Here is a 23,234-nt window from a genome sequence, read left to right as displayed (position 1 = left end):
TCACGGTGATCACTGATCATGCCTGCCCTCGACGCGTGCCCGCCCGGCACATGGGCTCGCCCGTGACCTCCCGGCAGTGAGATGATGCTCGCCCAGACTTGAACGAGACGGTCATGTCCGAGCCTATTGACATACCATGTCAGACTGCGAGCCAGCTGGACACTCACCATTTGCCCTTCAGAGCGAATCCACAAGGGCCACCCTCTGCAGGCGAAGGATATCTATTCGGTCCGGCGTCAAGCGACTCGGAGCAGAGATCCGACCTCAGCTCAGCTCTCTGCTCGATCAGCTCAGCTGCCGCTCATCCGAGTTTGGCGAGCGAGATCGCGACGTCCACTCAGGCCAGCGAGCTCTCCACGCCGACGACTGAAGTCATCGATCTTACTACCGAATCCAAATCGATCGATATATTGGGAGAGCACGGACAAGCGATGTCGGACGTCTGCGCGCCTACTGAAGCAATAGCGGGTTATGAAAATGCAGTGATCACAGCCGCGCGGACTGCGCCTCCGCTTGCACAAGCTTCGACGCCTGCGGCCGGGTCCCCTCTACCTTGCACACCTCCTCGGCCTGTCTGGCCTGGCTCAAGTCGATGGGTAGATGGCAAGGGCCGTCCGAGCTCCCCTCGCGGCAGCCCGGATCGTGCAGCGCGCACGAGTAGTCCACAGAAGCTACATGATCGATACGAGAGTCTCTCAGACAGCCCTCGACCGCCGAGCACGCCCAAGCGACAGTACGCGCTCAGGGATGACCTATTCAACCAGGTCTGGGACACTTCACCCCATGGTCACGCTGCATCGCGCAAGCTGCCGGGCTTGACAAGGTCTCAGCGTGCCAGCGATGCAAGGCAGAGATGGCAAGCAAACGAACGCGATCGCCTGGCACGCAACATTGCGCAGCACGAGCGGCGCAAAAGGGCAGTCGCGAGAGCTTTAGTCCTCTCAGTGTTGCTCATCGGCGCATCGCTGGTCATACTATCGCGGATCGACACATCATCAATAGACACTGTCCTTTTGCCTCATTTTCATGCGCGTCGCAGCCAGTCGCGTGCCGAAAATGCCAGCGTGGGCTACGAATGGCTCAATCCGGAAGTGATAGACAGTAGCACATATCAAGAAGCGATTACGCAGTCGGAGCGAGAGATCGCCTTGGCCTACCAGCTCGTGAAAGACGACCTAGGTATCACGCAGGCCAATTTGAGCAGCGATACATTTGGCATCCTTCCCCTCGCCGCCATCGACAATTATGCTCAGCGCATGTACGGTCTGCCCTATGGCGTTCGAAGTGGAATCATGGTGGTGTGTCGTCCGATCGGATGACGGCAATCTATGACTGACTATTTACGCCCAGCAAGGACCGCATTCGTCTGTTGCAGGTATTGACGATGCTACGACGAAGCCTACCGCTAGTAGTGACCAGTCGACCAGCTCGGCTCGTCAAGCGCACCGCACGCATGCACATGTACATAGCCACAAACATCACCATCACCATCAGCATGGTCACCCGAAGGACGCAGGCGAAGAGGTGAGTACCTTTCAGCCATATGCTACCATTCTGTCTCATGCACTGCATGTAGATCTTGTGGACACTCAGATGGGATAAGGATGATCGTAGCAGCGCGTTGCGTAAACGAGACCTCGCCACGAGCACAACTGTCGTCACTTGCACTGTCCCATTTCCCAGCACACAAGTCATCGTCGAGAGCGTGCCTGCAGCAACGGTGACGACAATCAAGACACGCAATATTTTTCACACGTCGACAGTGACGGAGACCGACCAGGATACTACGACAGTCTACAAGACTCGCCTGACGACAGATAGCGTCACAGAGACTGCGGTCAGAACGACGAAGCAGACCATCCATGCAATTATCGTCCATACCAAGACCGTCACAATTCAGCAGGCTGAAGCGACAGCGGCGGCTTCCATGACCTCGTCGATCGAAGAGCAAAACGAGCAAACGACAAGCTCTTCCTTCGACGCTGAGGAGGAGCCAGAGACCGTGTACGAGACGGCTACGGCAGTCGTCACCGATCTCTCCTACGCCACAGTGACGATGGAAGCTGATTCGACACATCGCATACACAAAGAGGCGCGCGAGCGAGCCAGGCAGGCGCGACACGCTCAACACCAGAACAAGCATCATCATGATCATTCACCTTCTGGTGGCGGCGTCAAACGTCGTGCGTTACCGAGTGGAACGACAGACACCAGCACACAAATATGGCGTATTCAGAATGCGAGTGGCGGTAGAGATCTTGCCTATATATTTGGCTATTCAGATGGCTGGCCCTGGGGCAACACGAAAGTCGAGTTCGTCGAGAGTGTCGACCCCGCGATACCTCTACATTTCGAGCACCTTACCAGCTCGTCTCTCTCTCAGGCAGCCTTTGCTTCCGGCTATGCGCCTTCAAGCGTGGACGCGATACACTCGACTCGTGTCATCATTATGACGGTAGAGACCATACTGCGCGCCCGCTCTCTCGGTCCAGGTCAGCATCGCGATTACTCCGCTGAAGTCATTACTAGCTCATCGACCGCTCACGGCTCGATTGCTACGTCGCATTTGGAAGAGCAAGCAGCGACATCGAAAGAACCAGCTCGACAACACGATGTCATTCTGGAAGCGCGACCGGATAGCTCACCGGCCCGTAGTCTGTCTGTGGGATTGGAACAAGCTGTTGGCCTACCTGGTACCGTCCGAAAGATATCAGCACAAACGGAGCTAATAGCTTCGGATAGTGGCTCCCCGCAGTGTATCAACCATGCGGCTCACTTACGACGTGCTCTTTCCGGAGACCTTTAACTTTCGAAGCCAAGGGAAGCTTCCTGGTCTTCACGGAAGGCTAGGTACCGCGAACTACACGATCAGCCCGACAGTGCGTGATCTGCCGTCCCTCAAGTGCATGTTTTGAAGGGGTGCCTACAGTGGGAAAAGAATGGGACTGGTCTCCTTCTGATCGACGCAGAGAATGTCCGGCAATCTGGACAAGCTTGTAAAGCGCCTCCGCAAACGGACTGCAGATGGAAGGGCAAGATCTACGCGGGCATCGGAGCATGGTCGTTCCCTGCCGGTTCCTGGAGCAAGCTCGACATATGCATTGCTCAGACTTCGCCTGCTTCGATGAAAGTATCCATCTTTGTTAATGACAGTACGAAGCCGTCCCGTCGATCTGGAGATACTGCTGATGAGCACGTAGCTCTCGCAACGCAAGCTACAGACGTGACGTTTACATCGTCCCAAGCGACAGTGAAACGCGAGACAGGCAAGCTGAAGTCACAATGCAGCGCGCGAGGCTGACTGCAAACAGACGAATGCTTTGAATGTCAAGGTCCTCGCGCGCTCGAGAATGACTTGCACGACACGCTACTCAGTACACAAGGGTCATCCGAGGTTGCTCAGTCGACTCTCAATCCGACCCGCTGCTATTTTCAAGGCATCTCTCTCATGCTCTTCGGAAGTGGCTTCTTCACAGGCTTGAGCGTCCAGAAGGCTCGCGAGACGCTATACCTTGCAAAGTGAGTGAGACATTGACGCACTACGGTGTATGACGCTCATGCATTTGGTCGTCGTGACAGCTTTGCTTTGGAGTTGAGCAATGACTGACAGTACAGCAAGCTCAGGCGGAGACGTCGATGTAGCTAGCACTGGTCATGCGGCCGCGCACCGCCGAGCCAAGTGTGCTACGCGAGCGATGCATCAGCGGATAACCTTATGAGCGTTGCTGATGATGAGCCCACCCGATAGCGCTGGCTCTGATGCGAGTTGAGAAGTTCTTGGAAGCTATCTCATCATCGCGAGGGGGACCGATGGGCTGGCGCATGGCCTGGCAGGCATTGCGCGGGCCGCCAGAGTGAAGGCGCTGCATGGGGCCGGACGGCTTGCGTTCTGAGGGCTGCGCGATGGGAGGCGAGACGCGAGCGGGATGACCGGCAGCAGTGTAAGGGGGCGAAGGCGTTGCGAAAGAGTGTGGTGGACCGTGTTGGCCGTGGTAAAGTTGGCGAGGCTGACGTCGGGCGGGAGTGACGTGTTGGGAACCCGCATAGTACTGCTGCGGCTGCTGCGGCTGCTGCTGTTGCTGGTAGTGCTGCTGGTAGTGCATCTGCTGGATGAGCATCTGTTGATACTCGAGCTGCTGCATCTCCCATGCGGCATGTTGAGCCTGCTGCTGCATCTCGAGCAGCATCTGATGTTGCTGTAGCGCGTAATAGTCGATCGGTCCGTGCAACTGAGCGCTGCCATTGGCAGGCTGTCCCGGGCGAGTCTGCTGTCGGTATGCCATCTCACTCGCTCGCTCGCTCGTTAGCGGGTTGCAGGTAGGTCAGGCCAGGTCTGATTCGGTTGTGATGGCCGGTCGGATCCAACGTTGGCCGGTGAGGGTTGCAAAGGGCGAGCTCTGCTCGGGACAGGCGAGTCAGCGCGCGCAGATGGTCCAGTGCCACACGCTGGCCTGCTCACCTCGCAAGCTCAGTCCAGCTGAAGTGAGTATGGCCGTGTTGATCAGTCGATGCGTCAAAGCGTGGTAGCGGTCGTCAAAGGCAAAGGTGGGCGACCAGCGAAAGGAGAAAGGCGAAGCTGAAGTACAAAGTATCACAATCCGAGTCCTACCCTGCGTTCTGTCCGACAATGCTCGCCTCGACACGGCCTTTGAGGGCGTCACACAAGCCACGACGAGTCGACGACCGCCGAACGACGCGCCTCGACCGACACCGTCAGCGGACCCCCTCAGCAGTCACCGCCGAGCGCCCGCTGCTTGTGATCAACACAGCAGATCGACGGCGAGTGGATCGATCTCGACGGCCATGAGCACCACGGCAGCAGACTACGTCACGCCAGTGTCATCCCTAGCGGCACTCGACCGCATCCTCGACAAGGCAGCTTCGAGAGCGGTCATCATTGACTTTTATGCGGTATGCCGCCTGTCTCTCTCACTGTCCATGCGTCGACGGCTAATTGAGGATCTCTAGACGTGGTGCGGGCCCTGCAAAGTCATTGCGCCCGCCTATCGCGATTTGGCCAGCAAGTACCGTCAGGCGGTCTTTCTCAAGGTCGATGTAGACCAAGCAAGGGACGTGGCCTCAAAGTACTCCGTCTCCGCTATGCCGACGTTCATCGTCCTCAAGAACAGAGCAAAAGTCGACCAGGTGCGGGGCGCAGACAAGGCAGCACTTGAACGAGCGATCAAGAAACACGCATCCGGCGAGGCTCAGTCTGGTCCCCACGCCTGGGGACAGGGTCAATCGCTCGGCAGCAGCAAGCCCGTCTCTGCACCTACTGCAGACATAGCCAACAAGATCAAGCTCAATCTCGGCGGGCTTGACGATCATGAAGCTATGGGCCTCGGCTTGCTCGCAATCTGGCTCGCCACTGTCTGGCTCTTCGCTTGAGCTTTGCCTTTTCCCTCGGTCCTGTTGCAGCAGTCGTTCTGTCTAGATGTTGTACATTGTATGAATGCGTCTATGCGTCGTCCAAAAACAACAAGCAGGGAAAGGTGGAACAAAGTGCCAAGGGACGGCCTTATCTCGCTCTCGATCGGATGGATCTGTCGTGAGCTATGAGTGATTGGAGCAGCAGCTTAACGGGAGACGACTGACTTGTACAGGCTCGATTGCTCGAACGTCCAGTCGGCAGGAAGCTCAAGGAAGCGGTGATCGAGAAGCTTTTGCGCAGTCGGGCGCAGGTCAGGATTACTGACCGCAAACGTCAGGGCGCAAACCGGTAGATAGAGCTTGCTCACATGATGAAGCACTGCGATATGAAGTGAGCCGACATTGTCGTCAACTTGACGTCGCGTGGAATCGGTGGCGCCAGTCGTTCGGCGCCGAGCTATATGAACACTGTCAGCCGAGCTCATTTGCTCGCATAAAGGAATAGCCTACTTTGAACATGGCAGCAACCGCTTGCTCGCTGTCCCATGGCCGTCTGCCCGAGAACATCTCCAAAGTCACGCAGCCAAGGGACCACGTGTCACATTTGGCACTGTAGCCCTTGTTGGCGCTATGCACGACCTCAGGCGCCATCCAGAAGATGGAGCCTTGCATCATCGTGTTCTCGTCGGGGTCATAAATTCCGCTAGTGCTCTTCTTGGAGATACCAAAGTCGGTGATCTTGCATGTTCCATTAAGGTCGAGTAAGATGTTGTCCGCCTTGAGGTCTCGATGGAGAATGCCGCGGTCGTGAAGGTACGTAAGCCCTTCCAGGATCTGCATTGTGAAGGAGACGATCACCGGTTCTTCGAACTTGCCGTGCTTGCGCAGGCAGCGGCCGACTGATCCGCCCGGGACATACTCCAGGAAAATACTGATAAAGTCTGTCGTTTCCTCGAAACCGAGGTACTGGACAATGTGAGGATGATCGAGATCCTTGAGAGTCTCAATCTCGAAACGCAGCGCTTGTATCGAGGAAGCTTGTCGTCCGTCATCTGCATCAGATGCTTTGGGCAGCGCGACCTGCTTGACAGCCAGCATGTCGCCCGTGGTGGCATTGAGCGCAAGATAGACGGAACCGAAGGAGCCTTTGCCAATGAGATCGCCCTTGACCCACTTGAATGAGACTGCTCGCCTTTATCAGCCAGTGACAAAGCTGCAGATGGCAGACAAATACTTACAATTCTCCGGATTCTCGCTGTCTGCTCCCGCCGAAGAAGCAAGTGCTGCCATCTGGCTGGGCGTGACTTCTTCAACACGGTTGCCCCACAAACGAGTACTTTTGCGTCGCAGGAGATTCGCGTTGACATCTTGAGCAGCTGTCAGGCCAGGCTTGGAGCCTCGCCCACGCTGTAGCACCCTGCGACGATCCTGAGCCACGACCCGGATAGACTTCTTCGACCGGATGCCGATGCCGGGTGGCAGCGATCTGATAGGTAGCTCGCCTTGTGCCGAGCTCGATGAGCGAGGCGATTCGCCTGCACCCGCTGCGCTGTCAACGATCGGTTTATCGACGTCGTGCTCTGGGAAGTAATCCTCGATGTTATCGAGAATTTGAGTGACCGCAGGTCGGTGAGCCCAGTCGTCCGGTCGAGCGAACGAGTTTCGGCGGGCGATAGGTGAGCTTGTACGTAAAGCACGCAGACGAGTGTTGTTTCGAACAGAATCAGCTGGACCGCTAGGCAAGCCTTGATTCCTATCAGACGTCTGCGAAAGAGGTGGATGTGTACCACTGAGCTGACTTGCTCCCGCATGAGCTGCTGAAGGGACGATCTGGAGTCGTGAGAGTTGTGGTCGGCGTTTCTCTGAGCCAGTCTCGCTCTCATCGGGCTGCGCGGATGTCGCGCTGCTGGAGAGACTGCTGCTTGCGATCATCGGCATGCCCCAAGTGGCTGCCTCGGCATCGATGTCATCATCATCACTCAGATCCGTTCGTGATGGCCCACTGAGAGCTGGGCTACTGTTTGCCAGCTGCGGCGAGCGGTGTTCTGCTCTTGCTTGGGCAGGCGACTCCTGTCGCGCTGTTCCTGCTTTGTAGTCATTCCGACCGCCGAGCCGTACGGTGCCTCCCTCGTTATCGGCCTCTGCTGACAGGTCGCTCGTTGTCGGCTTCCATGTCGCGGTATCACCGTCCGCAAAGTCATCTTCCCATAGATCCGGCGCGGTCGGCGAAGGCAAGCGCAACTCGGTCGGAGGCGCAGACGGCAGGGAGTGCTCATTCGCTGGTGTGAGGGGCTCAGAAGTAGTCGACCGAGTGCCTGCAGAGTACAGACTGATCGGCCGCTCGGCGTCGGTGTCGCTTGAGAGGTCGTGGACATACTGAGCTGGCTGCGAGGGCGGAGATGATCCAGAGGATAGACTTGAAGTCGTCACTGGGCTTGACCGCATAGCCATACTGGGACTTCCCGCACCTCTGCCCGCCTGTAGCACCTTTGGATGGCTCATGATGTCCTGCCGCCTGCGCTCGCGAGCCTCGTCGCGAGCTTCGTTCGGACTCGTCTCGGTGGGGACAAGATGACGCCTCGGACTGACGAAGGACAGATCCAGATCGTCACGAGGGTGCTGCTCGCTGGACAAAGGCGTGCTGCGATCTGGCTGAACCATGTACTGATTTCTTGGGGGACCAGTGTAGGGCGCGCCAGACCCAGACCGAAGAGCGTTGGCGCTCTTCTGTTGCTGTTTGGACTCTCGCAACGCATGCTGGAGCGTCTCGCCTGGTTTCAGTGGGAGTTGGTCGTGCAGATCAATCCGTTTGGTTCTTGCCGGTGATTGCTGAGCTATGAATGGCTGGCCAGGCACATTTCTGCGCCCAAGATCGATGGAGCTCATGCCTACCTGAGGATAGTACTCATTGCGCTGTCGCGGACCGACAGGCGGGGGCAAACCGCGATATTGGTCTTGGCTGTAGCTATGCTCCATGGCTTGCTGACGGGGCGGCCCTGCGCGAGCTTGCAAGGGAGCCGTATCATACCTTCGATCTCTCGAGGATGGCGGCGGTACGCTATGGCTCGGTGCAAACGGAACGCCCTGTCTCGAGTTCCCGCGATGATACTGGTCCGGTTCATGACCAGTGGGTGTTTGCAGCCGTAAGCCAGACCAATGCGGTCCTTCTTCATCGTGCTGGTTGCGAGGCGCAGGAGCTGGCGGTACTGTCTCGGACGCATCAGCCATTGAATGATCAGCTCTTCCGTCGAGTGCATACCTTTGCGTGTCTGGGCTGGTCGCATACGAGGATCGTGATCATACTGCTGACTGTGGGCGGCAAGAATATCGTCGCGCGTCAGGTCGGTTGAGCGACCGCCAGAGGTCCTCCTGGTGTACTGCTCCTGGCGACTTTGATCGTAAGCATACTGACGCAGGCGCTCGTCTGGGACGGCAGGTGGCACGTTACGGCGCTCGCGTTCGCTTCTTGCCGAGCTCGCGGACGATCGTCTGTCGGTCTCGAGCAAGGGCGAGGGCATGCTGGGCGAGGTCGAGGTGGGTAGCTGCTGGCCGTCGCTCGTGCGCCCCCGAGAGGGCCCAGCTTGCTGCTGAGGCTGACGTGCGGACGAGGAAGAGCCGTAGGAGTGCATGGGTGCGCTGCGTGCGGCAGAGTGCTGTTCATCTTCGCGGGCCGGATTTGGTTGGAGAAAGAAGTTCTCGAGTAACTGATCAGACAGGGCAGGCGGTTTGCGACTCGTGCGCTCGTTGTTAGCCGAGTTGGAAGTCATGCGGTCGCCAGAGGCAGACATGGCTGCAGTTGGCTGGATGCGCCGTTCGTTGGGCGCAGGCTTGTTTGCGGCTGTTGACACGGAGACGGCTCTGTTGTAGGCGGCAGAGATGGAGGAGGTCTCGTAGCCAAAGGCCTGCAAGCTCTTGACCATGAAGAGCGGCGGGGCCGGTGCGTTTGCAGACTCGAGACAGATGGACCAAAGCTGAGCTGATGACATGGCAGTCGGATCAGCGGACTGTCCGATGCGTGCCTTGTGGATCGTGCACTGCTCATAGTCGTCGTCCTCTATCCTGAGCCTGGACAGCAGTCGTTCTCTGACGGCTTCGGGGCTTGGCAGGCCGGAGAGATCGACTGTGGTGAGCTGCTCGCTGTCCTGAGTGACGAGCACGATGGAGCCGTCCGCGAGGCGATTGCTCGGCTGGCTGGATGCCATGCTGCCGGTCAACAGAGTGGACGAGGAGGGAGTTGCGCTCGCACTGGAAGCGAACGAGCTGGCGCCTGCCTGTTCGTCCACGCTGGCGCTGTGCTTCCGCAGTAGACGACGTCCCCCGGCAGCGTCGGTACTCGCTGCCATCGTCTCAGGCCATGCTTGGCGGGAGACGAGGCGAGGAGACGGAGGCCAAGGCGGGCGACGGGCGACAGGCGACAGGCGGCAGCAGCGCGGCCAGCCAGCGAGACTGGGGAGAGAGCGAGTGACCGCCGCTCCGATCAAGGGAGCATGCCATCCGATGGGCTGCCGGAGGAGCTGCTGCGGTCCGGCACAGACGATGCGATGTGCGTACTTGGCCAGTCCAGCGACGCTCGAGCTCATGGCCAGCCGACAGCGAGGCGGCTCTCGTGCAGCTTCTTCGCAGACTCACACAGGCAGACAGCGCAGCGCAGCCAGCGCCAGCATCGACAGCCCGCACAGATGAGACCTCTCAATCGTCGGCACGGCAGGCTTGGACAGATGCGCTCCTGCTTCTCCTCGAGCAGGCACTCGAAGACGCACGAGCGACGCCCGTCTCAGTCGAACGACCACTCGATCGTCTGCCCGGCCTGCTCGCCCGCACCGTCATAGCTTGCGAGATGACCGACTTCGCAGCCAGCTCGGCCGGCCAGGCGCTCGTCGATGTCGTCTGTACACTCGACCATCTCCTCGAGAGCGCGCTCGCACGACAAAAGAGCTACATGGCACGACCAGAGAATGCCATCGACCTCGAGGGGACAGCACAGGCCCAGTCGAGCAGCACGATCTACGCTGCAGACAAGGCTCAGCTCGCTAGGCTGACCCGCCAGTGTCTCGACGCGTCTCTGATCTCGCTCGATGCACTCAAGCTGTCGACCGACAGTGCTGCCAAGGAAAACCTGCTCAACTCGAGTGGCCTGTTTGACTCTGCTCAGCAGCTGCTCTGGGCACGCGCAGAGACTCGCTTGCGGACTACACTGCTGTGCGTCTTCCGTCTGCTCTGGTCATGTACGCCAGCACAAGCTCATGCCTGCTCGTCGGGCATTCAGATACAAGCAGAAAAAGTTCAATCTACTGCGAGAGGAATCGGAAGGCTACGCCAAGCTCGTCGTCGAGCTCACCGAGTCCATGGGTCCTCCAGCAGACTCGCAGACAGCCAGTCCGACCGAATCAGCATCCGAAATGCTCGCTCGCGCAAGGACAGTCACTCGCAATGTCCAAGGTCTCATCGGCTTCTTTGATCTCGATCCCAACCGCACTCTTGACGTCATGCTCGATGTCTTTGGCGACAACCTCGTCCATCATTCAGACTTCTTTCGCGCCTTGCTCAAGCTGTCGCCTTGGCATACACATGCTGCTCAATATCACGATGAGCCACCGCCGCAGAATGTGCCGTCCGTGGCAAAGACTCCGCTGCGACCCAAGGGCTCTGCCCTCTGCGCACAGCTGATGGGCTTCAAATTTCAATACTATCAGGTCAGTCGCCGGTGGTGTCGTTGCGTGATATCACTTACGCTGCTCGTGCCAGTCGCCCTTGGCACCTTCAGACCCGCCGGAGCGCCTCTACATGCTTACAGCAATCTTGATCAAGGACGGCATCATCAGACTCGCAGATTTATACCCATACGTATGTTTCCGCGACTCGGCCTTTTGAGCGTACGCTGACAAGATCCTGGCCATCCGTAGCTCTCGCCGGACATGTCTGCTGCCGATAAGATGCGCTCCGACTACGAAAATGCCTTACTTGACCGCGTAGACGCTGCCAAGTCGAATGCGCTTGCGACTGCTGCGGCACTGGTGGACGACGCTCTTCCATCGAGGTCGAATGATGCAAACAGCAAAGATGCGGCAATTGTAACGCCTGTCGCGCTTCCCGTCCGCGAGCCGCCAAATGAAAAGCTTGGGCTACTTAGAGCGCTCTTGTCGATCGGCTGTCTGGAAGAGGGTTTATTCATCCTCGCCGACTGGCCCCTGTTCATCAACGCGCATCCCGATGTCGCAGATCTACTTCTACGTATCATGGACTACCTCGTAATGCCGGCCTATCGCAGCTTGCCACTGCAAGCGAACAGAGTTGATCGATCAGCATCGCTGGCAACGCCAAAGTCTCGATATTCGCTAAGTGAGCGCAGATTGATCCCACCTCATGGCCTGGTCAGCTACGCTCTCTCGGTGAGAGCCATCAACAATCCGCCGAAACCTGGGCAAGAATCTGTGTTCTTCATGCCAGATTGGTCGAAGATGCTGCGGCAAGCTGCATCTGCTGAAAATGTCCTTGATACTCTCTGGGATCTCCTCAAGCTCGTTGGCATCCAGCTAGGGCGACATCTGACCTTTGCAACGCGTCTCTGCCGGATCGCTCGGTATTGCCTGACTCACGAAAACAGCATGAGTGAAGCGCCCCGTGCGCAATGGCTAACGGTTATCCGAACCAGCCTGCTGCCCGCGCTCGCGTTATCGGACACCAATCAAGCATTCGTGGCAGAGGTCTGGATGGTCCTGCAAGTCTTCTCGTACGAGCAACGTTTTAGCTTCTATGGCGAATGGCGCGATCGATCTTACAAGACGATTCTCGAGCTCAGAGTCAAGCGAGCAGAAGCAGAATCGCAGACCAAAGCTCTGCTCAGGCGTCTATCGACCGAGAATGTCAAGCAATTCGGGCGCAGTCTCGCCAAATTAGCGCACTCGTCTGCCTGTATCTTGTTTCCGATAGCGCTGGGGCAAGTCCAATCTTACGATAACCTAATCGCGCCCGTTGTCGACGCAACGCGGTACATGACCGATCTCGAGTACGATGTGCTCACCTTTTCACTGATCGATGCCTTGGCGGACCCACTCAAAGCTCGCACAAAGACAGATGGAACGAACGTTTCTCTTTGGCTGCAAGGCTTGGCCAACTTTACAGGCAACTTATATAAGAAATGGAGCCGATGTGATCCGGCTCCAGTATTACGCTACATCGCCTGTCAGCTAGGCGAAGGCAATCCGAAAGACCTCATCATCCTGCGCGAGATGGTTACGCAAATGACAGGCATCGAAACCCAGCTTGATTTGACAGACGGACAAGTAGTTGCGCTGGGTGGCGGGCCGCGACTACGACAGGAAGTACTGCAGCCCTCGACATTGACTGTCACACGCACAGCGCCCAAGCGTAGCGCGACGAGGCTCTTGCGCACTTTGCAAAGCCACCGGCTGGATCTAGTCATGATGCTCCATATCGCTTTGCAACGGCAAGCCTGCATTTATGGCGAAGGCAATGACTCGGCGCATCTGAAATATCTAGGCAGCCTCTTCGACCAATGTCATACTGTCTTACTGCAGTATGCAGAATTCCTGCAAACCCAATTGAACGAGGCTGAATATGCAGAGCTCCTGCCATCCCTCGACGCACTCGTCGGCACATTCGACATTGATATGAGCATGGCGCTGAGCCTCTTGCGACCCAAACTTACCCATCTACTCGCGCTTGCAGCCCCTCGCCTCCCGGAGGTTGCGGCAGACGTGTCCATGCAGCTCGAGGAAAGCTCGACATCTGTCGCGCCGGTCGTCAACGGCGATACCGCCGAAGGTTTGACGACGCCTTTGTCTGCGGGCAAGACATTGGATCAGACTAACGACGACGCCACCATGGCAGATGCGGACAATGCCTCTGTGTCCGTCAACAGTATACCGGCGATTGCTGAGCCCAGCGAGGCCATATGGCAGGAGTCTTTGCAGCCATTCATTCTTGAAGCGGAAAGGCACCTACCGCGCACAGCCAAAGCATTTTTTGCGCCTGGCTTCTATGTGACGTTCTGGCAGCTGTCGATGTTCGATATCATTGTGCCAACTGCGTCATATGAGCGGGAAATAACTCGATTAAGCACAATGGGCAATGATGCCGAGCCCAAGACGCAAGCCAGACTGACAGAAATCGCGAACGGTTTACTGGCAGAGGTTGGCGAGCAGAATGCCTGGCGAAAAAGGACTATGAAGCGTCTCAACACCGAGAAGGATCACTGGTTCAAATCTATGCACAAACGGCAGAAGAGCCAGACCGCGCATCAACTCATGCAGATGTGCATCTTGCCTCGCGCTCGCATGTCACCTATCGACGCCGTTTTCTGCGCACAGTTCATCCGCACCGCGCATTCGCTTGGATCACGACAATTCCCAACGCTATCGCTGTACGATCGAGTCAGTCGGAAATGATCCGCGCCTCTTGAATAGCCCTGTGCTGACGTCGACGTGCAGATATTCGGTGAGTGGCTTGCTGGCGAGATCTGGACGTGCACAGAGTACGAGGTCCGCAATTACTGTAAGTACAGGCGCACGCGTAGCACAGACTCGCTGTTGACGCAACACAATCCAGCGCGATTCCTCGCAGAAGTCCTCGGAACGCTAAGCAATTGGTTTCGCGATGCAAACCTTTTCGCAAAAGAAGCAACGGGCACGGATCTGCCCGAGGATCGGAAGATTACTGGTTTTGACCTCCATCCTGGCAAGCCTTTGCCGCACAACGATTTTCGCACAGTCTTCAACAAATGGCAGAATCGAATTCAGAGCGTATGCGTCGCCCTCTATCGTGCTTCTTTCTTCTGACCTGGTTGCACGATGCAGAGCTGCAAAGCTTGCTTGCTCTCGGGTGACTATATGCGCATTCGAAACGCACTCATTGTACTGAACAAATTGTCGCCTTCATTCCCATACAACCTCAATCTCTGCCAACTCATGCTTGCAGATGTCACTGAATTGTCGAAGACAGAGACCAGAGAGGACTTGAAGATTCAAGCAGCTGGGTAAGGGACCTTGACTCAAGTCTACTTTGCTGAGGTGTGCCTCTCAGGTATTCTGCCGTTCTTCAGAAAGCCCAACAGATAATGTCCTCTCGAGAGGCAAAGGCGCCAATCCCCGTGCGGCCTGCTGCTACGCCGCAACCCCCAATTAGCGGCACACCGTCAGCTCAGAACACGGTTGCGATGACCGCTGGTCTGTCAAGTGAAAGCCGAGCTGACGAGTTCGCCAAGCCGGCAGTCTCAGGCGACATGCAAGCAAGCGTTGCGATGCCCAGCGTCGAACAACGTGCTGTCAACGGAAAGGCAACAGACCCTGCAGACGACCGGAGCACGCCATTTTCACAGCTGACAGACAGTGCCGATCCAAGTAGATCACAGCCTGTTTCAGCGACATCCGAGAAGGCCTCCTACATGCCTCGCGACCGCGAAGCTGCCCTCAGGAAAGCTTCCGAAAACATGGGTAACGCTCGGACTGGCAGGGCAGCACCTGATAATGGCCTGCCAAATGGATCAGGCGCGCCACAGGAGGACGCAAAGCAAGACCGCGCGAGCTACAATGGCACGCCGGGCACATCTTCACGCGCAGCTTCGCCACGAAGTACTCACGGCGACAACACTGTTCGAGCCGTGCCCACAGGCCCTCGTCATAGCCGCACTGAGTCGGACGCTGCCAGTGAGGCTTCCTATGCCAGGGCGCGATCGAGCCGGCAGCCTCCCGCTGCTCCGGCGGAGCCTGGCAAACATGAGCGTGCACGATTGGGTCAGGATGAAATCAAGCCGGCTGAGCCATCGAGCCGGGCGCAATACATCAGCAACGGGCGCAGCGGCATGCACAGGTCGGCCGCTGATGGTGACTTTGACAGTCAACGCAATGGCGCGTCAAAGTCAAGTCGTACGGATTGGGACAGTGATCGCGATAGAGCCCGACGACGTGGTAGAGACCTGGAAGCAGACGACGGACGACATGCTTCCGCTTCATCGACGTATCGCCGTCCTGCTAGCCGGGACGATCGACAGCGTGATGCTGACGATGGTGAGCCACCGCCGCCCGACAAGCGTCAGAGGATGAGCGAGCTCGCCGCACGTCAACAAGAGTTACGTAGCTCACGTCGTGTTGATTCGGCACGCGACTCGCCAAAAGAACGCAGTGACCGCGACATAGAAGCGTCCACAGCAAACGCTGCAGCCGAACGCGAGCCGGGCAGAGTATCAATAAGAGGGCAGGCCACCAACCGCATTGCAGCACCGCTCTTCCCGCCGACAAGCTTAGCCGATGCGAGCGGTCAATCACGTCCAGATCGATCTGCTTCATCTCGAAGAGTCAGTGAACAGTCCGCGCGCTCTCAGCGACGCGCTACACCGACAGAGCGAGCTAGCAACTCAGAAAGCAATGCGTTGCGACTGAACGACCGGCTTTCGGAGCCCGGTCAGACTACTTCGCGTACGTCTAGGCTACACTCGAGATCACCGACAAACGACTCCGCAAGGCGTACAAGACGACGCGCCTAGGCAATGGCGCCTAAGAAGTGACAGCCATTCGACGCTGGATGAATCCCCTCACCTGCACATGACCGTCCTCTGTCGTAGCAAAGCGTCTGCTGCCCGGTTCGCCGAGCCAGAGGACAGCACCGATTTGTTTCGCGTAGTCGCAGACGAGATCGTAGTCGGCCTGCGAGCGAAAGTCATCGTAGAGGAAGCCTTAACGTTGGTGTCAGCGTAATGCAGAGCACGTTTAACAAGGAGCTGACAAGGCTCGGTTTTGACTCGGTTCTTCTCCCGTTCCCAAAGTTTGATCTGATCAACCACAGTTGGCGGTAGCAGCGGCTCCTGAGGACTTCGTTGAGCCATGGCAAGGATTGCGATTGGTGATAGCGAACCTGTTTGCGCATCTGTGGGTGTGCATGAGCGGTCAGGAATGCGATAATCTGGTGTTTGCAGGGTCAGCTCAGCAAAGGCGAATTGAAGCTGCAAGCAGACCTGATCAGACTTGATGCCGTTGGCCAAGCCTGCTTTTATGCTTTCGCGAGTGATCATGCCGACGACAAGTCCGGGAAAGCGAGACTTTAGCGCGACGAAAAGATTCAAGACAGCAATCTGCAGTGGATTCTCTATGGCTAGCTTATTCAGCGGCATGCATAAAGCACCAGATCGAGCACTCACGCGTGTAAGCGTACACTCGATAATTCGTCTCGAGTATGAGAAAGCCTTGCTCTTCTTCTGCTGTGCCGGCCTTGAGAAGAGGCGGCGCACCGGAGGTGAGGGTGACCGCAAGCCGCGTTGGGCTATAGTCACCGGACTGCAATGTGCAGATAAGCTAGCGGACCGAACAGAGCTCAGCAGATCTGCCTTATAGACGTAAACAAGGCCGAGTCCGCCGAAAGTCTTCAAGATGTGCAGCTGCAGCGGGTTGAGTGTCTCGCTCGAATATACCTGGCCCTCTTCTCAGACGGAGGTAGCTCGCGCGCCTACGAGACGTACCCTTCCAAGCTCCTGATTACCAATCTGGAACACGAGCGCAATCACCTCCTTGAGATCGGTCCCCGCATCCTGCGGCCTGTCGTGTCAGTACTTGCAGGCGATTGGTCGGACGAGCGAACCTCGGACAGCTTGAGATAGTGAAGCAAGAGGCTCCATAGCTGACTATTGACATCCTCGAGAAGAAATTGAAAGCCGAGCGAGGTGATCCTTCTTGTGTCCCGGTCACCGCTCGATAGTAGGCCTGCAGCAACAAGGAGATCTATGACAGCCTTGCTGGGCTGCTGTGATCTCTCTGAGCCGACGAGACAGTGCAGCAAGCTATCCCATTGATCTGTCGCATACTCGTCGAGTTGGGGTATAGACAGCGCGTTCTCGTCGCGGCTCGAGCGTGCAAACCAGCCGAACGAGCTATCCTTGCCGCTGTTCGATCGATTTGGGACTTGTCAGCATGCCTTTGCTGGAAGATGCCGACTTATACGCACGCGCCGGTCAGAGCCTTGCGCAGACTCTTTCGAAAGATGTGCGACAACGCAAACACGGTATTACCGGTGGGCTCGCCCGCGATGAGCTGGACGATGTGTAGCCGCTGTAGTGCGGCTATGGCAGTGTCTAGCTGCCTGTGTGACGCTCATGCTGCGTCAGTGTTGAAGCTTCAGGAAAGCCAGAGGGCTTGCCTGCGGCCCTCGCCACGCTTTGTATAAGTATGCAGATCCTGCTGGGGTATGTCATGCTCCTGCCAGAGTGCGTTGACGATGAGGTGCTGAGCAGTGCTCGGCAGCAGGCGGAAGACTGCCAAGCTTGATGACGGCAAGGCGTACAATCTCGAGAGCGTCGATTCGGGCAAAGAGTCCAGATAGCGATAGATGCCCGAAAGAGCCTGCTCGTCTGTGCTGCGATCGACGATGACACCGTCCATGGTGCTGTAGCAGAGGCACGATCAGCTCTGAGACGAGCAGGCATCGGACAAGGATCGCAAAGGGAAAACGGTCAGGCTGACGTGCAAAACTGGTGTCCTTCAGCGCTCGGTGGCCGAGCAATCGGAAGTCTAACATGCTGTATTGGTTTTGTGCCTCATCATAGAGAGTGTGCAAGTCGCTGTGCTGGCGGGGAGGACTCACATCTGGTCAATCAGGCTTGGGCCAAGAGCCAAGCTGGCGCGGGCTCTCAAGCTTCAAAGTCAGGCTGCCGTGTGTGAGCCCCCGGTTTGCGTGCGCCTTCGTCAGAGCTGGCGGGGCCATGAATGCTGCAGCACCGACCGATTGGCACACGATGCAAGCGTCCAGCCAGCCTCGAGTGCGCACGACGAGCTGACCGCACGAACGGGTGGCTGCAGTAAAGTTGTCGTGCCGTTCCTGACGGAGGAGCAGGCCGAGCTCGCACGCACGATACTGTCCATAGACCAAGAGATCAAGCCTTACATGATCAAACGCACGCTCACCGCCGCAGGTACATCGCTCCAGGCCAGCTTCGAAGCTCTCTCGATACGCCAAGCCCGGGTGTCGCTCAACCACTTTCTCAGCGACATCGAGCTCATCGTCCAGACCATCGACGAGCTCGGCCCATCGGCTGGTTTCAGAGATGCAGAAGAGCCCGACGAGCTTTTCAGATGACGCAGCAGCAGGCTCAGACTCTCCCTTTACGCCCTTTGAGCATCAAGTCGCTGGTCACCGCGACACCCTCTTCCTTGTCGATCAAGGGCGTACACTGCTCAAGCGATCGTCCGCTCGTGAGATACAGTTCTACACTGGGGACGGACCTCGTCTGAGCGCTCGCCTGATGGCGGACTGTCTACCTCGACTGCGCAACATCAAGCCGGCCTGGCTTGCTCATCTGCCTCCGCATCCTCATGTATGTCGGCGACGTCCGCGCAACGCTGCAGGCACGCTGACAAAGGATACAGTGGCTCGCTGTCGAGAATGTCCTGGCCCCATTCGAGCGGCCGAACGTCATAGACGTCAAGCTTGGGCAACAACTTTTCGATGAGGATGCGCCGCCTGACAAGCAGGCTCGTATGCTGCAAGCCAGTCTGACGACCACCTCGAGCTCGATGGGTCTCCGCATCACTGGCTTCAAGGCGAGCAGAGTATTCGCTGGCAGTCCTCAGCTATTGACCCGTGAGCGCGCAGGTGTGGGACGAAGCGCGTCAGGCATATGCTCTCACAGACAAGCAGTATGGCAAGCATATCACCGCAACCGAGCTGCCGACTGCAATGCAGCGCTTCTTCCCTTGCGCAGAGGAATGTCTGCCTACCACGGAAGCTGAGAAGTCTCACAGCCCGGCCGGAATGGCCGCCCGCAGTCTCGAATACATCCTGACAACGTTGATATCGAGACTGAGGCAGTTTGCTCGCTTGACAGGTCAGCTTGAATGGCGAGCGCGAGCCAGCAGCGTTTTGATCGCTTACGAAAGTTGTGGGACTGCATGGCGACAACAACTGCCTCACCGTCCAATCGAGACTCTGGCAGAAACCGGACAGCCTCACCTGCCTTGTTGCGATGTGCGCTTGATCGATTTTGCTCACACGCGAGCGACGCCGGGAGCAGGCAAAGATGTTGGCTTCGAGCTAGGTCTCTCGACATTGATCAGGCTCCTCGAAGACCGCCTTGCGGATGTCCAGATGCTCTGAGCCTCGTTGTCTGGACATGCACATTGCCGCACTATGCATCCCAACCGATCCTGAGCATTCAGATGGTGAACCCTAGATTGGCCATGCACTGCCGATGCTGAGCAATCAGCTCTTGACAGGCTTGCTCCGCCCTCGATCCAGGCTCAGGGGGTCCGTTGCGGAGGAAACAGTCGTCCCGAGGCTTCTTCGTTTCTGGACAAGCACAGCAACTGCGAGCGACCGATGGTCAGGACCTGTCAAGCTCCGTGTGCAGGCAGACTCACGGCTTGATACCCTGGGGGTTGAGAGGCGTGACAAATTTGTTGGCCTTCTCGATCGATGCGGTAGCGCTGTCGCTCGAGCTGATGGAACCCCGATCGCTGTCGCTGTCTCTGCTCGTGCTAGTCCATAGCCAGCCCATGTTCGATGCGAGCTTGTGACAGCGAGGAATCAGATCGCGTCAATCGTGCCGCGAAATGCCACGCAGCCTTTTGCCACCAGACATTTAGACTTGCACCTCCTCGCACCGTGCCTCCTCTCTGTACACGCACACCCGTCGCATCCTCTGATCTGGCCAGGAATGCATACTCTTGAAGCTCTTTCGACGGCCTGGCAGGCTCGCCGAGTTTTGCGCGGAATGACTTCAACCTTGTGGTCCATGAAGAGCGACGATGACATGCTGCATCTGCTCGTGCAACAAAGTCTGGCCGTAAGATCACGGATCGTCGGTTGCTCGTCCGGCACCAAGACGGCAGTCAGTCACGACACCAGCGAGCTGATATAGCAAAATTAACAATTGCACGATGCTCGACTTGTGTGCGGTTGCAGTCACTTTAAATTGCAACCGCACACGAGTGCGATAGCCGAAGACACTCTACTGCAGTCAACGGATACTAGAAGATGCAATCGAAGGAGCTGGGTGACAGTGCCCTCGAGTAGTCAAGTCACAAGCATGCCCTGGAGAAAGATTGCTACTCAGCCCCAAGCTGGTGGCCAGATCTCGTCTGATCTCTCGACCGATTTAATAACATGATGTTGCGATATGCTTGCAAAGAGGAATGTATACTACGGGTCACACACAGGCAGACAGAGCTACATGCATCTTTCCGCTATAAATATGAGAGTGCTTGTGCGTTCTGTGAATGAAAGTTTTGTGTGTCCGTAGCTGCTTCCCCTCAACATCACCACAGATCTACTGTGAGGAGGATCCCGCTCAACGGCATTCCGAAGGCGTCCGTCTGCTCGCAAGACTTCGAGTCCGAGCAAAGGTGGCGCCCGACGAGAGCAAGCTAGCACGTGATCAGCTAGACTACACAGCTCCACGTCATGACTACAATCAAAGTAAATCCAAATGCTCTCGAGCTCTGTCTAGTGGTCGTACAGAAGCTATCAATGTGTTACAGTCAGCGTGAGCGCGATCTGAGCAGTTTGAGCAAAACTGTCTCAGCGTTTACTATACGCTACGTAAGTATCGCTACAGAAGATTCAGCCCGTTTTTGCTCAAACAAGATCAAGATGCTCTATGAACCGTCGCATCGGTACCACTAAAAGTTTGTGACCTTGGTGACCTTTAGCTATCTGACGTGCACCAAGATCACGTGATGTTCACTTGACACGTGTATGTGATGGTGAGTTGACACGTGCTCACGACGCGGACTCGCCACGTGTCATCGAGCTGTCGATTCACCTTCGTACACTTGGCCAGCTCGAGGGCGATATCGCTCGAGTCTGGCTTCGGCAAGCGCCGAGCCTAGCCATTGGCGCCCGGTCGATCAGGATCTCGATCAATCAGGCATTTCAGCGCGAGGAAACACGAGCCATTTGAAGCCTTTGCAAATTGACCTCGAGCTCACTCGGATACAGTTGTGGCCCACCATTGGCGGATGCAGTGCGACTTGAGGTGTGCATCCAATTCATGGACGACACCTGATTGTGCTCATGCTTGCATACATAGTCTCACATGAAGCTAAGCCAGTTTGAGAGACGCCATGGAATGCTTAAAGCTCTCGTGATCGCATGCCTTTCCCAAGGGGTCCAAAACTTGAGCTAGCGATGTCCTATGCGCATAAGAAGTACGATTGCTCCTTTGACGACGGGTGTGCGCTCGCGTAGGGTGCCTCAGCAATCCGGCATAATGCACGCGCGCGAGTTGCCTTCACTTGGCCACGGGAAGGCGTGAGTAGCATGAGCGATGGGACCTTTGCGGACAATCAGACTACACAGCAGTGGCGATTTCCCGAGTTCCTCGTCCAGCTCGGCTCGCTAACGGCCGCTGGAGCTATGGACTACTTTGCCCTATCGCCATTCTGGGACAATCGCTCGAACAACCAGACACTGCGTATGCAGACGATGTACTCTGGCGTACCCCTCGTGAACGAAGCAGAGCAGCTCAAGTTAGTAGGCAGCCAGTGCCTGTTGCACGAAAGCCGGCTGGCCTGCTGACCGCCCCTGCCGGCACAGGCAATTCATCGGCATCGAATTTGCGATCGTACACGCACAGCCGCCGGGGCTATTCGTGATCCATAAGCGCAAGCGTACAAGCCAACATGAAGGTAGCACGCTCGACGATAGGTCGATGCAATAGCTCACCAAAGGAGCGCGCGCAGCTCAGCCCATTGCAGCGTATTATGTGCTTCACGGCAACGTCTAGTGGGTCAAGCACGCAGACCGGTCAACGGTGTAGGCTCACGAAAAGCGCAGCCAAGCACCAGATCTCTATGCTGTTCTTTCTAGCCGACTAGTAAGTCTGCATGGCGCTACATCTGCTCGAGCTGACCGGCTGACATTCTCATTCGCGAACTAGCTGGGCGCTGGGGCGAGGTTGAAGGATTCGTATGATCGCGTGCACAGCAACCAACCAGCGTATGATCCATGGGTGCAGTCGACTTATCCCTGGCGAATCGTCAAAGCCGAGCGAGGAGCGGAGCGGACTGCCGAGACATCTCCCAGCGGGCCTGCCAGAGACGCGCAGATCGAAGCAGAGTCTGTGTGACGTTATGCTATGGCTTGGCATGCTGCTTTTCGAGCGTGTCGAGCAAGTCGCTCCAGTGTACAAAGACTTGCGAGACGATCTCAGTCTGTGTCGCCTACAGTCAGCGCGGCGGAAGAACCCGAGTCGCACAACGCGCGCACATATCGATCGAAGCGATGCAGCAAGTCCGACAGACGAGCTTCCTGTCCTTCGCAGTTCCTCGTGCAGTCAGGCAGGTCTGTCAAGCCAAGTCGCTCAAGAGACGCTTTGAGGGGTGTATGGCCTAAATAGCGCGTCTCGCTTAGCCTCGAGTGACCTGACACGCTCGACAGCAGACGTACGGGCAAGCTGGCCTTGACCGTGCACGTCTCGAGATGCATGCGTCTCGATCTCGCGCAGAGAGCGCTCTGTTTCGCGCAAGTCTTGCTCCGCTTCGGTCACGACTGAGGCTTTGCCGGCGAGCGAAAGGCTTGCCGGCAGCTGCTGCTGCGCTGCAAAGCTGGCTTCAAGCAAGGCTGCGTTGCTGTCGTCTGTAGCTTATCCAATCCAAATCAGCAGGCAGAGGAGCCCAGACAGCAGCCGCGTGAGCGTACAGACGGTCAGATAGTTGGCAATGTCATCATGAGTACCAGCCAGCTCGGCCAGCTGACTTTGTAGGTCTGCTAGCGGCCTCTCCACTCTGCCCGTACCGATGAGGCTCTCTAATGCGCTCAATCTGAGCTCGAGCGCCAGCATGGCATCCTTTCGACTCATCTCGGCAGACCGAGCACCAGGCCACTAGCAGCGCGCGCATTGGCCGGCCGACTGCACGCACTCA

At 57.1% G+C, this 23,234-nt stretch overlaps 11 protein-coding genes across 11 annotated transcripts; 6 read left to right on the top strand and 5 right to left on the bottom strand.

Annotated features, from left to right (window-relative positions):
• Positions 1-113: 113 nt before the first annotated feature.
• On the top strand, positions 114-3,715 carry L969DRAFT_26393 (uncharacterized protein; the record flags this gene model as incomplete). Its single annotated transcript, XM_014709679.1, has 8 exons — positions 114-1,298; positions 1,351-1,524; positions 1,577-2,693; positions 2,743-2,879; positions 2,930-3,152; positions 3,201-3,266; positions 3,312-3,519; positions 3,580-3,715. The coding sequence occupies 8 exons, from the start codon at positions 114-116 to the stop codon at positions 3,605-3,607; spliced, it is 3,138 nt and encodes a 1,045-aa protein (XP_014565165.1). The 3' UTR covers positions 3,608-3,715.
• L969DRAFT_54531 (uncharacterized protein) lies at positions 3,621-4,805 on the bottom strand (the record flags this gene model as incomplete). Its single annotated transcript, XM_014709736.1, has 5 exons — positions 3,621-3,684; positions 3,742-4,236; positions 4,289-4,400; positions 4,460-4,646; positions 4,779-4,805. The coding sequence occupies 5 exons, from the start codon at positions 4,803-4,805 to the stop codon at positions 3,621-3,623; spliced, it is 885 nt and encodes a 294-aa protein (XP_014565222.1).
• L969DRAFT_54488 (uncharacterized protein) lies at positions 4,804-5,388 on the top strand (the record flags this gene model as incomplete). The annotated part of the gene is made up of 2 exons (XM_014709735.1): positions 4,804-4,911; positions 4,969-5,388. 2 exons carry the CDS (start codon positions 4,804-4,806, stop codon positions 5,386-5,388), a joined length of 528 nt encoding a protein of 175 aa, XP_014565221.1.
• Positions 5,389-5,518: 130 nt separating this feature from the next.
• Positions 5,519-9,572, bottom strand: L969DRAFT_20042 (uncharacterized protein; the record flags this gene model as incomplete). Its single annotated transcript, XM_014709669.1, has 6 exons — positions 5,519-5,543; positions 5,596-5,691; positions 5,739-5,827; positions 5,881-6,554; positions 6,609-8,576; positions 8,630-9,572. 6 exons carry the CDS (start codon positions 9,570-9,572, stop codon positions 5,519-5,521), a joined length of 3,795 nt encoding a protein of 1,264 aa, XP_014565155.1.
• Positions 9,573-9,793: 221 nt separating this feature from the next.
• On the top strand, positions 9,794-15,895 carry L969DRAFT_246836 (uncharacterized protein). The gene is made up of 9 exons (XM_014709734.1): positions 9,794-9,913; positions 9,964-10,569; positions 10,637-11,063; positions 11,116-11,214; positions 11,274-13,763; positions 13,821-13,884; positions 13,939-14,132; positions 14,187-14,365; positions 14,413-15,895. Exons 1-9 carry the CDS (start codon positions 9,858-9,860, stop codon positions 15,869-15,871), a joined length of 5,574 nt encoding a protein of 1,857 aa, XP_014565220.1. The 5' UTR covers positions 9,794-9,857; the 3' UTR covers positions 15,872-15,895.
• On the bottom strand, positions 15,882-17,756 carry L969DRAFT_97051 (uncharacterized protein; the record flags this gene model as incomplete). The annotated part of the gene is made up of 10 exons (XM_014709733.1): positions 15,882-16,060; positions 16,111-16,189; positions 16,240-16,287; positions 16,340-16,470; positions 16,523-16,658; positions 16,709-16,792; positions 16,841-16,909; positions 16,960-17,260; positions 17,323-17,457; positions 17,515-17,756. The coding sequence occupies 10 exons, from the start codon at positions 17,754-17,756 to the stop codon at positions 15,882-15,884; spliced, it is 1,404 nt and encodes a 467-aa protein (XP_014565219.1).
• Positions 17,757-18,076: 320 nt separating this feature from the next.
• L969DRAFT_97050 (uncharacterized protein) lies at positions 18,077-19,467 on the top strand (the record flags this gene model as incomplete). The annotated part of the gene is made up of 5 exons (XM_014709732.1): positions 18,077-18,111; positions 18,174-18,338; positions 18,382-18,688; positions 18,741-18,914; positions 18,967-19,467. 5 exons carry the CDS (start codon positions 18,077-18,079, stop codon positions 19,465-19,467), a joined length of 1,182 nt encoding a protein of 393 aa, XP_014565218.1.
• Positions 19,468-19,525: 58 nt separating this feature from the next.
• Positions 19,526-19,867, bottom strand: L969DRAFT_20038 (uncharacterized protein; the record flags this gene model as incomplete). Its single annotated transcript, XM_014709668.1, has 2 exons — positions 19,526-19,676; positions 19,731-19,867. The coding sequence occupies 2 exons, from the start codon at positions 19,865-19,867 to the stop codon at positions 19,526-19,528; spliced, it is 288 nt and encodes a 95-aa protein (XP_014565154.1).
• Positions 19,868-21,271: 1,404 nt separating this feature from the next.
• L969DRAFT_54619 (uncharacterized protein) lies at positions 21,272-21,496 on the top strand (the record flags this gene model as incomplete). Its single annotated transcript, XM_014709731.1, has 2 exons — positions 21,272-21,346; positions 21,401-21,496. Coding segments are annotated over 2 exons (171 nt in total), but the record flags the coding sequence as incomplete, so codon positions are not given.
• Positions 21,479-22,478, top strand: L969DRAFT_243514 (uncharacterized protein). Its single transcript, XM_014709730.1, has 5 exons — positions 21,479-21,839; positions 21,907-21,998; positions 22,044-22,095; positions 22,147-22,186; positions 22,250-22,478. Exons 1-5 carry the CDS (start codon positions 21,631-21,633, stop codon positions 22,436-22,438), a joined length of 582 nt encoding a protein of 193 aa, XP_014565216.1. The 5' UTR covers positions 21,479-21,630; the 3' UTR covers positions 22,439-22,478.
• On the bottom strand, positions 22,446-23,170 carry L969DRAFT_97046 (uncharacterized protein; the record flags this gene model as incomplete). Its single annotated transcript, XM_014709729.1, has 4 exons — positions 22,446-22,523; positions 22,579-22,700; positions 22,759-22,953; positions 23,011-23,170. The coding sequence occupies 4 exons, from the start codon at positions 23,168-23,170 to the stop codon at positions 22,446-22,448; spliced, it is 555 nt and encodes a 184-aa protein (XP_014565215.1).
• Between the last annotated feature and the right edge of the window lie 64 nt (positions 23,171-23,234).

Source organism: Mixia osmundae (assembly GCF_000708205.1).
Source record: "Mixia osmundae IAM 14324 unplaced genomic scaffold scaffold_13, whole genome shotgun sequence".
NCBI lineage: Eukaryota > Fungi > Basidiomycota > Mixiomycetes > Mixiales > Mixiaceae > Mixia > Mixia osmundae.
Note: the sequence above shows the minus strand (reverse complement) of the source record. Positions and strands in the feature narration are given on the sequence as shown.